The sequence below is a fragment of the Struthio camelus genome, chromosome 1, assembly GCF_040807025.1.
Source record: "Struthio camelus isolate bStrCam1 chromosome 1, bStrCam1.hap1, whole genome shotgun sequence".
In the NCBI taxonomy this organism is placed as follows: Eukaryota; Metazoa; Chordata; class Aves; order Struthioniformes; family Struthionidae; genus Struthio; species Struthio camelus.
Window position 1 is genome coordinate 69,195,301 of NC_090942.1, and position 13,994 is coordinate 69,209,294.

A 13,994-nucleotide genomic window follows, 5' to 3' on the forward strand; every position below is an offset into this window, starting at 1 on the left:
ATGTCATTTTAATGAACTTTTTGCTGCTAAGCTTCTGCGAACTTGAGTAATCATAGCTTTAAGGAATTTTAGTAGATTCCTAATATAATACCCATGCAGCTGATAGATTTCTTACAAAGGCAATCCACCAAAGTGGTGCAGGCTCGGGGACGTCACCTGTAGGTCTTTTTCTCTGTTACCTAGTTATGTCCCAGGAGCTTATTGAAAAATGTAATGCTTGCAAAAATAATAATTAAACTCCAGAGGGTCTGATCACCATTCTGTTTTCTCTACGCCTTCCACATTCATTTGTAATGCCATTCACCTTTTTTTTTTTTTTTCCTCATTGCTTACTTATTCAAAAATCTGTCTTAGCTTAGACTGAGACTCCCCAGCCTCTTCAATATCTGATTCTTGTTGGCCTTTCTATGGTAATGAGTCTGGAAACGATTTTTTTTTTTTTTAGCCCGGATTTTGACATGGCTCTCAAAGGGAGTCCGTGATATGTACATGCACTATTTTGTTACTGGTCTAGAATTCTGTATCTCTTTGATTCTTTACAGATACAGTTTCATTTCCTTCTTAGCCTCCTTCTATCTCCCCACCTAAATGTGTTCAGAGCAGATGTAAAGGTAAAATCTAATGCTTCTATTTCCAGTTATCATACCAAGGCATCTCGATCTTAAAGCATCATCACTGGAGGAAGAAGCTGGTAGGCTGATCTATCTAATGTTGAGGGGCATTTGGGTTACGAAGAACTGGTTGTTTTGGAAGACTTGAAACTGAGTTCAGTACTTTTCCAGATTGCTCTGCTTTGTTCTGGATTTTGTAGTGGAATTTGGCCAAAAGGACTGCTTGTCCAAAAGGACAGCTGGAAACTTTCTTCAGCCAAATTGTTCCAGGCAAACGTGATTTTAACTGCCAACTGCAGAAACTATAGATTCGTTTAAGCTCATTTTTTTTCTTTTTTTCCCCTCTAGACACAAGTGCAAGGCCAGTCAGCCTCAAGCAGTGTATCGGTGCCCTCCCAGCCTACCCAACACACTCAGCAGGTAAGACCGTAGGTCTTAAACCTGGGGCTGTAATACTTTCCATGTAGGATTTAGACTTTTCAAGGGCAATCCCCTCCCCCAGTCCTCTCATTAACCCAATAGTTTTGGACATCAGAACAGGAATCCTCTAGTTCCCACTTAATCTAACATGCCATGAGATTAACTTCATTGAGTTTTCAACATTTATTTTATTGCAATCCTGTTAATGCTTGTTCTCATGTGTCCTTCTCCCCCAACTCCCACACGAGTTTGCAGCAGAGGTCCCACTGAAGAAGAGGCACATCAGGATTTGCAAATTACTATCTAGACAGGCAGACTTCATTCTGATAATTTCTTCCAACTTGAAATACTTTCTGCTTCAACATCTTCTTAATTGCCTTTCATCCCTTTGTAGAATCTGCGTTCTTGTAGCAGAGTTCTTATTTCAATTGTGAAAGCAAGATTTGGTGCTGGTAATGAAGTTGTATTATGCTTTAAAAACTTCCTATTTGGGAGGAGGAAAAAAAGCTTCTACCTCTTTTCCCCGCTACAGAATGCGCAGCAGCCAGCCTCTTCCCAACAGACTGGACAATACCAGCTGCAGCAGCCAGCAGTTTCTTCTGGCGCCACTCCCACACAAACCGTCTCTCAAACTCAGACTTCACAGATTATGCCAATGCCTCAGGCACCAGCTGGGACACAGGTAAACAATATTCTTCTTTCTAACAAAATATTTTTTCCTCTTGACAGCTGGAAAATCCAACATGCTGCTATCTTCACTTTTGTCTTCTTTTCTAATGGTTCTAAAACATTCATCCAGATAGTAGTAGTATTAGCGTACTACAGCTGCCAATGTTGTTGGAAACCCATATGTATCGGAAACCCTTTCTTTGACGTGTGGCAATCATGAATGATTAATTTGAGGGAGGCATAGCATTTCCATGCACAAAAATCTTTATGTAGTCAAAAATATTATGAGATATAGATGAAGAGTACTGTGAATGCATTTTCAGGAACTTGTCATTTCTCTGCTTCCCATAGAATGTACATCTTCTGCACCATTATGTGTGTAAAACATGTTCACTTATTTAGGTAGTGAGCCATAAGGACTGCCTTCTCCATCCTGTCATCTTTCTTATTCAACTCTTCTCCTTTACTCCCTGATCAGGAAGCTTCTGTTACTGAGTATAACTTCATTTTGGCTCTTATCTCTGTCTTGAACATGTGAGCCTTGATTTTGGTTTTTTAGAATTATTGTTTTGTTGCTTGTTCATCTAAACTGCCTCTCCAGTTGCTTCCTTTGCTGGCTTCAATTGACATATCCCCTGCCGTTCTCTGAATCCTGGCACAGTGGCTTTTTATTCTCCATTACTTTAGTCCACGTACCCAAAGCGGACAGACTTGTTGAGGGATTTGCACTTTTTCCCCATAAGAAGGCAGGCTTGGCGCTGGGGACAGAGTTGAGAGGAATTGGGTTCCGTTTATGCACAGTGCAGTGCTTCAGGGTATTCTGGCATTGCTCTTTCACCCTCCATGGGTGTTTGTTTCAAGAGCACGTTGAGTTCTTCAGGGGAAGTATTGCAATGTGAGGACCTTTTGGAACTCCAGCTGACTTCCCAGCCACTCTGCCAACTGTGCTCCCCACCCCCTTTAACAGAGTGCTATAACTTGAGTAATTCTTTCTTTGACTAATGCGTAAAAATTCTGCTTTCTGCAACCCTGCTTCCTAAAAACCAAAAATCTATCTCTATTTTCTTTACCTCCCCAGCTTCCTGTTTCCCAACCAGTGTCGATCATCCAAGGCGAGCCTCAATTACCTGTTGCAGCACCTTCTCTCCCTCAGCCTTCAGTTGCCCCACCAGTCCCTGTTGGCTCTCATTTTCTACCCATGGGACAGCCCTTGACAACTTCCGTACTTCCCCAGTTCTCAGTCTCTCAGTTGCCCATAGCAGCTCCTCATGTGTCAGTGGCTCAGCCAGGTTTCCACTCGCTGCCTAATTCAATGGCAGCTGGCATGAATCAGCCACTGCTCACGCTGGCAACATCTGCTGCGGCAGCCACTATCCCTGTAGGATCAACTGTTGTCCCTAGCCAGATTCCCACGCTGATGCAGCCTGTGGCTCAGCTGCCCAGCCAGGTTCTCCCACAGCTCCTGCAGCCAGCTGTCCAGTCCGTGGGATTGCCAGCCAGCATTGGACAAGCTGCTGAAGCTTCACTTCCTGCTGGAGATGCTCTTTACCAGGTACTGTTGCAAGCCAGCAGAACTCTTCTCCACATGTTCACCTGTTCCTCTAAGGTACCAGATCTGAACTGTGTGCCCTGGCCAACTCACTCCTCATGCAAGAACCGCTAAGCCACAAAGATGTGTTCTGTTGTGTGGTAAAGGGCCTTTTTAAAAAAAAGAAGGGAAAAAAAAAGTCCTTGGGCACCCTGATATTTTGAGATTTTTATTAGTTGGCATTGGTGCTTAGTTGTCACTTTCTGTCTAAAGTGACAAATATTGCTGCAGGACTTTAGTCAACCACTGTGTGTAGGAAGGAAGTTACATATCCAAGAGATTTGTCAACCTGGAAAAAGACGGAACAGAAACATTCTGATTACGATTTTAAAAATGAAAGCCATGTTTTGGAAAGAGTATGTGGCAGCGTATTCAGCAACCTCAGTATTTCATTCCTGGTCTGGAAGGAGGTGGGGAGGGAAATGTGAATTTTGTAGCAATAAGCCAGACTGCATGGATCTTGAACGTGAAGTAAGTACTTGATGCTAGTCATGAAATGCTAGATTGGTGGGCAAGGACTGCTTCAGCTGCCTTCTGCAATTACTGTAAAAATGACAAGCTGAATAGGACAAAAATAGTGACTCAGCATGTGATTGTTCTTTTAGAAAGAAAATCATATAGATGTAGAAATAGCTGCACTGGGATGATGCAGAGTGTTGCAGAACAGAATCTGTGTGTAGGAATGTTCCTTGGCTCCTGCATCAGCTCATCACCAGAGGACAGAAAGACCAGAGGAGTGTTCTTAATACTACTCTTGAGAATCTGCAGCAATTGTGTAACCTGTTCTGAGTGGTGGCTGTTCAGCTTAAATTCTTCAAACTCATTTCAAGTCTCAGATCTTAACATATCAAGTCAAGTAGGCAACAGAGGAGAGTTGGGAGATAAAGATTATTTTGCCTAAGACTTGAAACTTTTGAGTGGGAATTTGCTAGTTCAGGCATGGTGGCTCACTAGCTGAGATCTGGCTACGTGAGCAGTCTACTCTGCTTGTCTGGGAAGGTGGTCTTTGGAAGTGCTTGAACAGTACAGAAGGGAAGTGGTTGGAAGGTACCCCTGGAGTTGCTACTTTTTTTTTTTTTTTCCCCCCCTCCATTCTTACTTTTGGTTTCATCTTTTGCGCTGATGTGCACTAACTTGACTGTCTCATTTCTGTTGCAGGGCTTCCCATCTCGGCTGCCACCACAATACTCAGGGGACTCAAATGTTGCACCTTCTTCTGCTGTGGCTTCTGTTTGCATTCCTTCTGCTGTACTGTCCCCTCCCTTACCCACAGATGCAATGGCTCAGCCAGGCTACCTTGCTGCTGTTGTGCAGCCATATGTGGAGCAGAACGTTTTAGTCCCTATGGGTGGCCTAGGAGGGCAGGTTCAAATGCCTCCTCCTACAGTGAGTTTAGCGCAACAGGCCTCATCTGCCTCCTCCCAGCAAGCAGCTTTGGAGGTAAGTGTTGTATATAATGCAATGATACATTTAGGATGTTTGAATTACACAACAGTGTACGTGTGGGGAACTGACCCCTTCCATGCTTGTCTTCAGATGGATGTTAATGTTTCAAATGACCTTTTTCTTACAGCAAAATGTCATGCCAATGTGGGGACCTTGTTGTCACTGGCTGTTCTGTTGGGAAGTGAGTGTGCCTCCTACAGGCAAAAACCTGTTAACACTTCACTTCTTGCTAGTACTGTAGATCCTTTTTTCATATCAAAGGCAAACTGCATCTGATAGCCTTTGAGACTCCCTCATTGGCCCATTCCCTGCAGCATTGTTGCTGAGGAGAGATTTGGATTGTCTTTTTGTTCTGCATTGGCTTGCCTTTTGCACATTCTGTTAGTAAGACTCTGACTGCATGGCAAACTGTAGTGACACGCAGTAGTAGGTAGGATGGCTGATTTTTTCCCCCCTGCCCCTGTTTATAATTTGCTTCACTGCAATTTGCTCTAGAATCTGTTGTGAATTAGCGCTGCCTAAACGCCAGTTGTTTAAAGCTCTAAAGAGAGGTTGTCCTATCAGCTTTACAACTGACTTGGGAGGCGATGTTGAAGATTATTTAGTGACTCAGAAAAGAACAGGATTTTGGGGGGGTTCTTGATGTATGTTTCTACCACAGGGTACTCAGGGAGTCTCACAGACTGCTGCTTCAGAGTCTCTGCCATCAACACAGCCTGCTCAATCTACCCCTTTGGCTTCCTCTATGGATAGGTAAATGTTGTTTTATTTTCACATAATTGAATTTGAATTTGACAGGTTAAATTACTCTTCCCTGGATGATTTTTTTCCCTAGGCATCTTTTGTTCACTGGAGATGTTTTTGAGGACATGAAGAAATGAACTTCCTATAGGAAAAATAGGCTTGTAAGAGCTGGAGAAAGCTTTGTTTTGTAGCAGGGTATGGAGAGAGTAAATAGGATCCTGTATAGAGATCAAGCTTAAAATCCTGTGTATTTAGTATGTCAGACAGATCGTCAGGGATATTTCTCTCTGTACTTTTGAACCACAAAGTTCAAACCCTGAATAACTTGAGAAAGTGTTCAGAAGATACACTTAGCTTAATTTGCAAAAGATACGTAGCTGAATCATTACTATTGCAATTATTATTTGAGCAACCCTATGTGTTGAAAGGATTCTTCTCTCATACTCTGCCATTAACAGGCATCCACTGCTACCCTGAAGAGAAGGGTAGGGTAAATGGTATTGTTGTTGCTGGTATGCAAGGCATGGGTACTAATTTAAAGTCGCTTTTATTTTTAGTGCACATTCTGATGTTGCTTCAGGAATGAGTGATGGCAATGAGAATGTTCCAGCTTCTAGTGGAAGGCATGAAGGGAGAGCTACCAAACGTCATATGCGGAGGTCTGTCCGCAGCCGCTCTCGCCATGAGAAGACTGCTAGGCCAAAACTGAGAATTCTCAATGTGAGTGTATTTTATTTTAGTAACAGCACGGTACTCGTGATGCCTTTCTTGAGCTTCAAAAGCAGCTTTTTTTCTTGAAGGTGATGTGCCTTCCGTGAGCTTGTTTGTTGTGCTGTTTTTCTGCACCACCTCCTCTGAACACATAAGCTACTCGGTGTATTTCTTCTGCTGCTGGAGTCAGTGTTCTAAAGGTCACCTACTAAGAGTTTTGTGGAGTATTATAGATAGCAAAATTAGCTTGCTTAGCCACTAGCGATTCGACAGACAATTCCAGATTATTTGCCTTAGTCTTATTAGTAAAGGGTGGCTAGTGACATGTAAACTTACAAGCAAAAGTTTAGATAACTTTGCCAATGTCTCTTGCATTTTTTCTGAAATAGTGGGCAATTTTCTTAGCATCTTGCTTCTATAAAAGCTAGATGGGAACAAGGGAATATCTAGAGCTCTAGAGAAGAGTGTAGACAAGGTGAGCTTGAAGGCTTGAGTGACTGGTGGTTGCTGAGAAGAATGCTTTAGTACGTTGCACCAGATATTAGGCTAGGGAAGGAGAGTGTGGTGTTCTTGGAGCAGCACTTTTGATTTGTCTCAGTGGGCTTTAAAACACAAGTTTTGTATTCTCCTATTTTCATTTGAATGTCTGTGTGTGTGTGTGTGGTTTGTTGTTTTTTTTTTTTTTAGGTTTCAAATAAAGGTGACCGGGTAGTGGAATGCCAGCTAGAGACACACAATCGAAAAATGGTTACTTTCAAATTTGATTTGGATGGTGACAACCCTGAGGAAATAGCTTCAATTATGGTAAGATATATTTTGGGGATGAAGAATTGAATCCAGACTTAATTGCAGTACTAATATAAGTAGTCTTACTTACTCATTTGCTTTTTCAGAATTGCTTTTCCGTGCTGTATGGCCCTTTTTCTTTTTCCTCTACCTGTTTTATGAATATGCCAGCACAAGTAGAGGCTCTGGGCGCACAGACTAGTGTCCCAGATTGACTGTTAGTATTGCACGCTCAGTTCACGTGAAACTTGTCTGTTTTGACCCTGGTACTTCAGTTTTATCAAATAAACCTACTTTTGTTTGTTTGTGATGTAATTTTTGGAAAAATTGCAAACAACTTTCTGGAAGCACCAGGTTAAACAAATTCTATTTGCTTTTTTAGACCGAAATATTACTGAATCTTTAAAACTTATGCATAAACTGTGAGATTCTTGCTATGTTCTCAACTGAAACTGCCAGATTCTACCCTTCAAGTAAGGAATGGGAAACGTTTTCAGGTTTCTGAAAATGACTAATGACATACTGCTCTTAACTGAACTGGCCTACGCACCACTCAAAGGAAAAAACTCTCCTTTCAACATGTAGCGGTCAAGTATGGAAAAGAGTTTACGCTGTATAGATTTGTTTGAGTGTGAATAGCATGCAACGGAACCTCCCTTTGGATATTGTTTAATTTAAGCTGATATTCCTGGACTCGCACAATCTGGATGAAACAAATTATTTCAGCGTTACTGATGAATTAGTCCCATTTCTAAGATGGAGGCAAAAAGCAATACCTGTTCCTCACTTCATGGGCACCTCTGTGGTATTCATCATAAAGCTATCAGCATCTAATTTCCTTAGAGAGGTGGCAGGAGAATAGGTAGTGTATGCTGGATTCATACCTTTTGGAAGGAACCAAACAAGTGACACTGGAGAAATGATCCCTTTACCCAGTAGTGGCTTTGTAAGAAAGAGAAGGAAGTTGGTTCTTGTCTATGTACCTGTATTGGCAGTGTGAACAACTCAATTGCATGAAGTTTGTTGCCAAGAAATATGCAAAGAATACACACATGTCTTGTCACCTCATACCTAAGGGTGATCAAATAGGGGAGTAAAATAGTATATTTAATTAAAAGAACAGAAAGTTGAAAATGAACAAAGCAAAATAAGTGAACCTTGCATCCAAACTGCAGACTCATAGATTGAAAGTCTGCAGGCTAATTTAAACTAACTTAGTCTGGAATTTTATACTCACTGATTTCTTGTTGAATATTGAAGAAACTTTTGGTTCTGAGACTTTCTGGTATGCTTTTTAATGAGGAGACTATTAGCCATATCCCATATGGATCACAGATATTGATTGGGCATTGCTCAGCTTAAAGCTTAGAGCGCTAAAAGATACTTTAACTAATATAGAACCCTGCATTGCAGGGGCTAATGTAAGCGCATGCTTGTCTTCCTCCTTTTGAAGGTTTCTTGCTAGAAACTTGATGTAAAAGCAGTATCTCAGTCTTTACCTTTAGGGCTTGTGCTCTCAGTCTTTCTGAGCAGAGGTACTGTGACTGACAGCTTTCCTCCTGTTTCACAGTGTAATCGTCTCTGTGAGAATTACAACGTGCATTATTTCAGGAGACAGAATTTTCTCGCGGGTTGAAGTGAGGAACTAAGAATGTATTCTAAATGCAAAGTACACACTTGTTTAAGCTTGTTTCCTCCAACATAAGTAGCAATGTGTACTTTTATATGCCGAAACAAAGTATTGAAACTCGATAGGCTGAATGTGCTTAGTTTCACTGTAAAGGGAACATACTTAATGCTTGCATTTATGTACTTGAGCTAAACTTTGGGGAGTTTGTGATGTGAAACATGCTTAGAATAGGAGTCCTACATAGCATAGAAGGAGAATAGCACAGAGCACATCCTGCAGTATACAGTCTCCAATTTTGTATATTAACTGTCATTCTCCTTAAATGTGGTGGTTGATATAATATGAGAAGCTGCAGTAGAATTAAGCTGCAAATTTTCAATTTCACTGGGCCCAGCAAAGATTCTGCGGTCACAGTTTGATGGAAAAAGCGAGACTGAATGTTTTTCTGCAGCAAAGAATAAACCAGGGCAGCCATTTCTGTTCTGGAGACAATTTTAAAACAGTTCTTTCTCTCCAAAAGGTCACCAGCTTTAGCCTTGTGCATAATAATGGTGGAGGGAAGATAAACAGTAACACTGAAAGTAACTGGAAGTACTGAATTAATATTCAGTATAGAACTTTGAAAAGATTTGTGGAAAGTCATTGCTGCTCTGTTCTCTTTACAGGTGCAGAATGAGTTTATTTTAGCAACTGAGCGAGATTCATTCGTAGAACAGGTACGAGAGATTATTGAGAAAGCAGATGAAATGCTGAGTGAGGATGTAAGTGTGGAGCCAGAAGGTGATCAGGGTTTGGAGAGTATGCGGACAAAAGATGATGGCTTCTTTCCAGGGTCACAGGTATGGAAAAACAAACAAACAAAACCGTCAAAACGGATTGCTTTAGCTATCCATGTTTTTCCATTTTAGGTGCTTGGCTTTGTGAGTAGACCTAGCTAGAAAATGACGCTTTCTTTCATGGGAAATATCAAAGTATAAAAATGAAATGAAAAAAACAACCAGAGAAAGCTTCAGATCAGAATGAAAACCTAAAATTCATTTAGGAACTTAAGTTATATATGCCTTTGCTTTTTGACCTGTTTTAACACTTCCTAAGTTGCTGAAGCTTCTAAAAGTCTGCTAGGCAGACAATCTAAAAGCTTAAATGCTGGGGCTGCTTGGGTTTGAGGGGTTTTTTTGGGGGGGTGGGGGGACAGGGCAGGACACAACACTAAAACCACCAGCTCTGTGCTGCTCACTAAACACCTGAGAGACTGAGCTCAGACCCTCTGGCCAGTGATCTACTAAGAAATTGGTTGGCTAGATTAGGAAATAAAGGCTTTGAAACTGATTGCTGGGATTAAGCAGGGGTGATGTTTCTGGAGTCTTTGCCTTATTTCCACCCAGAACTGCTCTGAAGCATCCATTTATTTGTTGGATGTTCAAGGAAATCAGTTGGACTGTCAATTAGGAAGAGGATATTTGGATCCATTTGAGGATTGCTAAACTGAAAAGCTGCAAAAGCACAGTACTAATAAAAGCGCTGCAGCTGTCATTTAGCTGGGCAGAATTCCACTAGTTTGATAGTGATACTTGGGTCTGTGGTACTGCCTACCCTAATTACCTCAATTTCAGTAAGTTAGCATTTTAGGAACTATCTTGTGGGGTTGTGTTTCAGAATAGAACTTTAAATTTAATCTTACTTTACAGAAATTAGAGTTCAAACAGCCAGATCCTACATCTTCCATGCCACAAAGAACAGGTAAGTCTTTTGTTGTTGTTTTTTTTCCCACCAGTTGCCTTTTTCTGTTTTAGCAAATGAGTGCAGCCACTTTTTTATTTTGTACGATGGAGTGCACGTTCCATATTGCAGGTTGTGTATATTGTGTATATTGTTACAACTGTGTATCATTAAATATCAAACTTCTTTCTGTTTAGGCGTTCCCCCTAGCTCCTTTACCCAGGTTGTTCATTCTGCAGGAAGACGGTTTATTGTTAGCCCTGTCCCTGAGAGTCGGTTAAAAGAACAGAGCTTTTTCAGCTCTGCTATTCCTGGAGGAAAAGAAACTCCAGATGTGGGTAAGTTATCTAAAGTTCTTAAAATCTGATGGGTAATACACATTCATCCAAACTGTGGTGATGATTAACTGAATTGACAAGTTCCTGAACGCTTCCTGAAGTACTGGTGGAAGTAAGGACCTGACTGTGCTTTCAAGATGTGATTGTAATTTGGATGATGTTATGTAGGAATCTCAGAAAAGGATGTCAGTGGTTTGTCTGCAAGACTCTTGAACCTTAATTCTAGATTTGTAATGTGCACCTGAATTTTTTCATCATGCCTAGAGGCCTTAATCTAGTAATAGGAGGTCTATTGTAGTGAACTTATCCAGGTGGACTGACATTTTTCTGTTCTTTCAGTTGCTGCATCTCCGTTACATGGTCCTGGAATGAATCTCTCCCACTCTGCATCGTCACTGAGCTTGCAGCAAGCTTTCTCTGAGATCAGGCATGCTCAAATGACAGAAGGACCTAGTACAGCTCCTCCAGTGTTCAGCCAAACTATACCACCGTTTCCACCTGCGCTTTCTACCATGGCAGGCAGTGGTGCACCCCCAGCATCAGTAGCTGCTCTTTCAGCATCTGTTCCTTCCACCACAGGTGTTTCTGTTCCAGGATCTGTTACTTTGCCTTCAGAAAATGCAACTATCGGAGTTGCACCAAGCACAAGCGTGCCAAGCTCTATTTCTCCACCTCCAGCCTCACAATCTGGACAGCAGTCGACTGGTGGAGTGGCTTCCAGTGTGAGCGCCCCTGCCTCCTTTTCCCTATCTACCACATCCCAGCCTGCTCAGCCACTGACTGGAGACATTGCCCCTAGTACCAGCACACCGGCTTCTTTGGCGCTGCCGTCTGCCCAGATTCCTGGGGTCGCTGGTCTTGGTGTCGTTGCACCAGCTGTGACATCTCAATCTACTCCTCAGATTGTAAGTAGTTTGGCAGTGCCACAGACATCTGTTGCTGTATCTCTGCCTCAGAATGTGGCTTTGCAGCTTCCTCAACTTAGTAGCAGTGGCTCTGTCTCCAGCCTGGCAGAAACAATAGCTGTAAGTGCTCCGCAATCCCTGTCTGAAAGTGGGCAATCCATAGATAAATCACAGCTCTGCAGTGCAGCTGGATTATCTCTTCCAATCTCTGCACCTTTATCTTCCGTAGCAACAAGCATATGTGGTTCAGTCACTCAACCAGTGATGCATGCCTTACTCATCCCATCAGCAATTACATCAACACCTGTCCTGCCCCAGATTCCAGGTGCAACATCTACGCCTGTATTGCCCCAGGTTCCTTTACCTGGTGTCTTGCCACAGCCAGTTACCAACTTGCCTGCAGTACAGCAAACATTGATACACAGTCAGCCTCAGCCAGCTCCATTACCCAACCAACCTCATACTCACTGTCTGGAGGCTGATGCTGATGCTCAGTCTAAAGCACCCGGTATTGATGATATAAAGACCCTGGAAGAAAAGCTACGATCTCTCTTCAGCGAACACAGCAACGTTGGAACAGCGCATCCCTCCGTATCTCTGGAGACATCGTTGGTAATGGAAACTACTGTCGTTCCTGGGATACCGACTACTGTTGTTGCACCAACTAAACCCCTGACATCCATTAGCACTTGTATACCACCGAGTAGTTTGCCTCTTGGACCAACGGGCTTGCCTGTGCTGACACCAGTTGCCACTCCTGGGCAAGTGATCACCCCGGTCAGCTATATTTCAGCATCAAGCAGCATTGCAGCAGCAGCAGTAAAACCAGGGACCTCTCCTTCAAAGCCACCTCTTAGCAGGGTACCGGTAAGAAATGCAACGTTTGTGTTAATATTTAAGTATAGTAGAAAATGGCCTTGTTGATCAGAATGCTTTTTTAAAGCAAAATATTTATGCAGGCAGAGGTGGCTTTGCTTGATATAATATTTGAATGACGGTTTTATCCTCTGATAGACTTATTTATCCTGAGAACACTTTGTTCTGTCCGTGTTGAAACAAGTGTCCAGTTTTATATTGTGTGTCTGAGATACCTCCCTAATGTCACTGTTAATTTTTCCTTCTCCTAAACAGTGAGGAGTAAAGCAAATGTTTTTTTCAAATAGAAGCTTGGAAATCTTGCTTTAAATAGCTTTTTCCTTTATTTATGGTTACTAAAATGAGCTGAGGGTGGTTGTATGTGTTTCACAAATTAGTCATGATAGTTTAGCTTTGCTTCTTATTAGCCTATTTCTTGAAGGCAAGGGTAGATCTGACTGTTCTTAAGTCTTCTACTTCTTATGTGGTACCTCATCTCTTTTCCTTGAGATGAGTTTAAAAGAGGTCTGAATATCTGAAAACTTGAAGGTAGCTTTTGTTGAATCATGCTTCTCGAGCAAATACTCTTTCATAAAGAGATGATTTGTGATACTTGGTAACATCTGAGACGTTTTATAGGAGTTGGTATTTGCTCACTGTCCAGAAATGTCAGTGTGTGAAAACAGACTATCTGTGTTCTTATAAATAGCTGCCTTTTTTTGGAGGCCTGCATTTCTGCTTTTTAAACTATTTCTGGCCTGTTCAAAGTGTTAAGTGCAAATGAATTGGAGAGGCTTCTGAGGTCCTTGGCAAACCAAACACCTTAATACCGGCTGCCTTTTACTTCTCTAACATCCTTTCCGACTCCATTGTGTTGGTCTCTGTATTAACCAGTTTCAGGTTATTCCAATTAAGTTAATGCTCCTAGCATCTCTATTCTTTAATATTCTTATTCCCTTGTACTCTTACTGATATAGCTTTCCCCCCATCTCCTTCATGGTTCTATATGCAGTAGTGGTAGAAAACTTTCTCACTGTAATATTTGAGCCAGTACTTCTTTAGGAGATGGAGATAAATGGAATTTACTCAGATTTTGTCTTTTGAGTTTTGATTTTGTAGACAAAATGTTTTTCTTTGCTCTGATAAACCTCTGCTTTCTCTGCTCTGTTTCTCTGCTTTGATAAACCTTCTCCGAGAAGCGCAGCCATGGCTCTGGAGGCTTCCTGCCCAGAGTGAAAATAGTTGCTGCTGTATGTGTATATATTATATATATATATTTATTTTTTGTTGTTTGTTTGTTTTTTGTTTTTTTTTTACTGGAAGCAGAATCATTAATACTTTTCCCCATGGGGAAATCTTGTTGTATGCTCTGGTCAGGAGAGCAAGGCAACAAAAAATAAACTCCAGGCTTCTTGCCTTACCCTAAAATAAATAAATGTAATGTTCCAAGGTTGAGTTAGGCAGCAGAGCTCTTCATCTGTGTGCCTTGCCAACCAGACTCATGTGATTCCTTTCCCAACCCTTTTTGCAAAAGTGAAGGTACAGGTGGGAAATTAATATGGTACCATTCTC

General features: G+C 41.7%; 1 protein-coding gene across 11 annotated transcripts in view; it reads left to right on the forward strand.

Annotated features, from left to right (window-relative positions):
- The window catches only part of WNK1 (WNK lysine deficient protein kinase 1), a 111,248-nt gene that overhangs the window by 73,503 nt on the left and 23,751 nt on the right, over positions 1 to 13,994 (forward strand). For 7 of the 11 annotated variants that reach the window (XR_011141655.1, XM_068947031.1, XM_068947041.1 and 4 more), the window contains 11 exons: positions 960 to 1,031; positions 1,564 to 1,713; positions 2,779 to 3,252; positions 4,447 to 4,728; positions 5,396 to 5,487; positions 6,036 to 6,198; positions 6,877 to 6,993; positions 9,271 to 9,444; positions 10,294 to 10,345; positions 10,522 to 10,662; positions 11,002 to 12,434. Coding sequence is in view for 9 of the 11 variants with exons in the window: in XM_068947031.1 (XP_068803132.1) it covers positions 960 to 1,031; positions 1,564 to 1,713; positions 2,779 to 3,252; positions 4,447 to 4,728; positions 5,396 to 5,487; positions 6,036 to 6,198; positions 6,877 to 6,993; positions 9,271 to 9,444; positions 10,294 to 10,345; positions 10,522 to 10,662; positions 11,002 to 12,434 (3,150 nt within the window). In the remaining 2 variants the exon portion in view is untranslated. The remainder of the gene's footprint in view (positions 1 to 959; positions 1,032 to 1,563; positions 1,714 to 2,778; positions 3,253 to 4,446; positions 4,729 to 5,395; positions 5,488 to 6,035; positions 6,199 to 6,876; positions 6,994 to 9,270; positions 9,445 to 10,293; positions 10,346 to 10,521; positions 10,663 to 11,001; positions 12,435 to 13,994) is intronic. The other 4 variants (XR_011141667.1, XM_068947066.1, XM_068947079.1 and 1 more) reach the window with 1 other exon arrangement.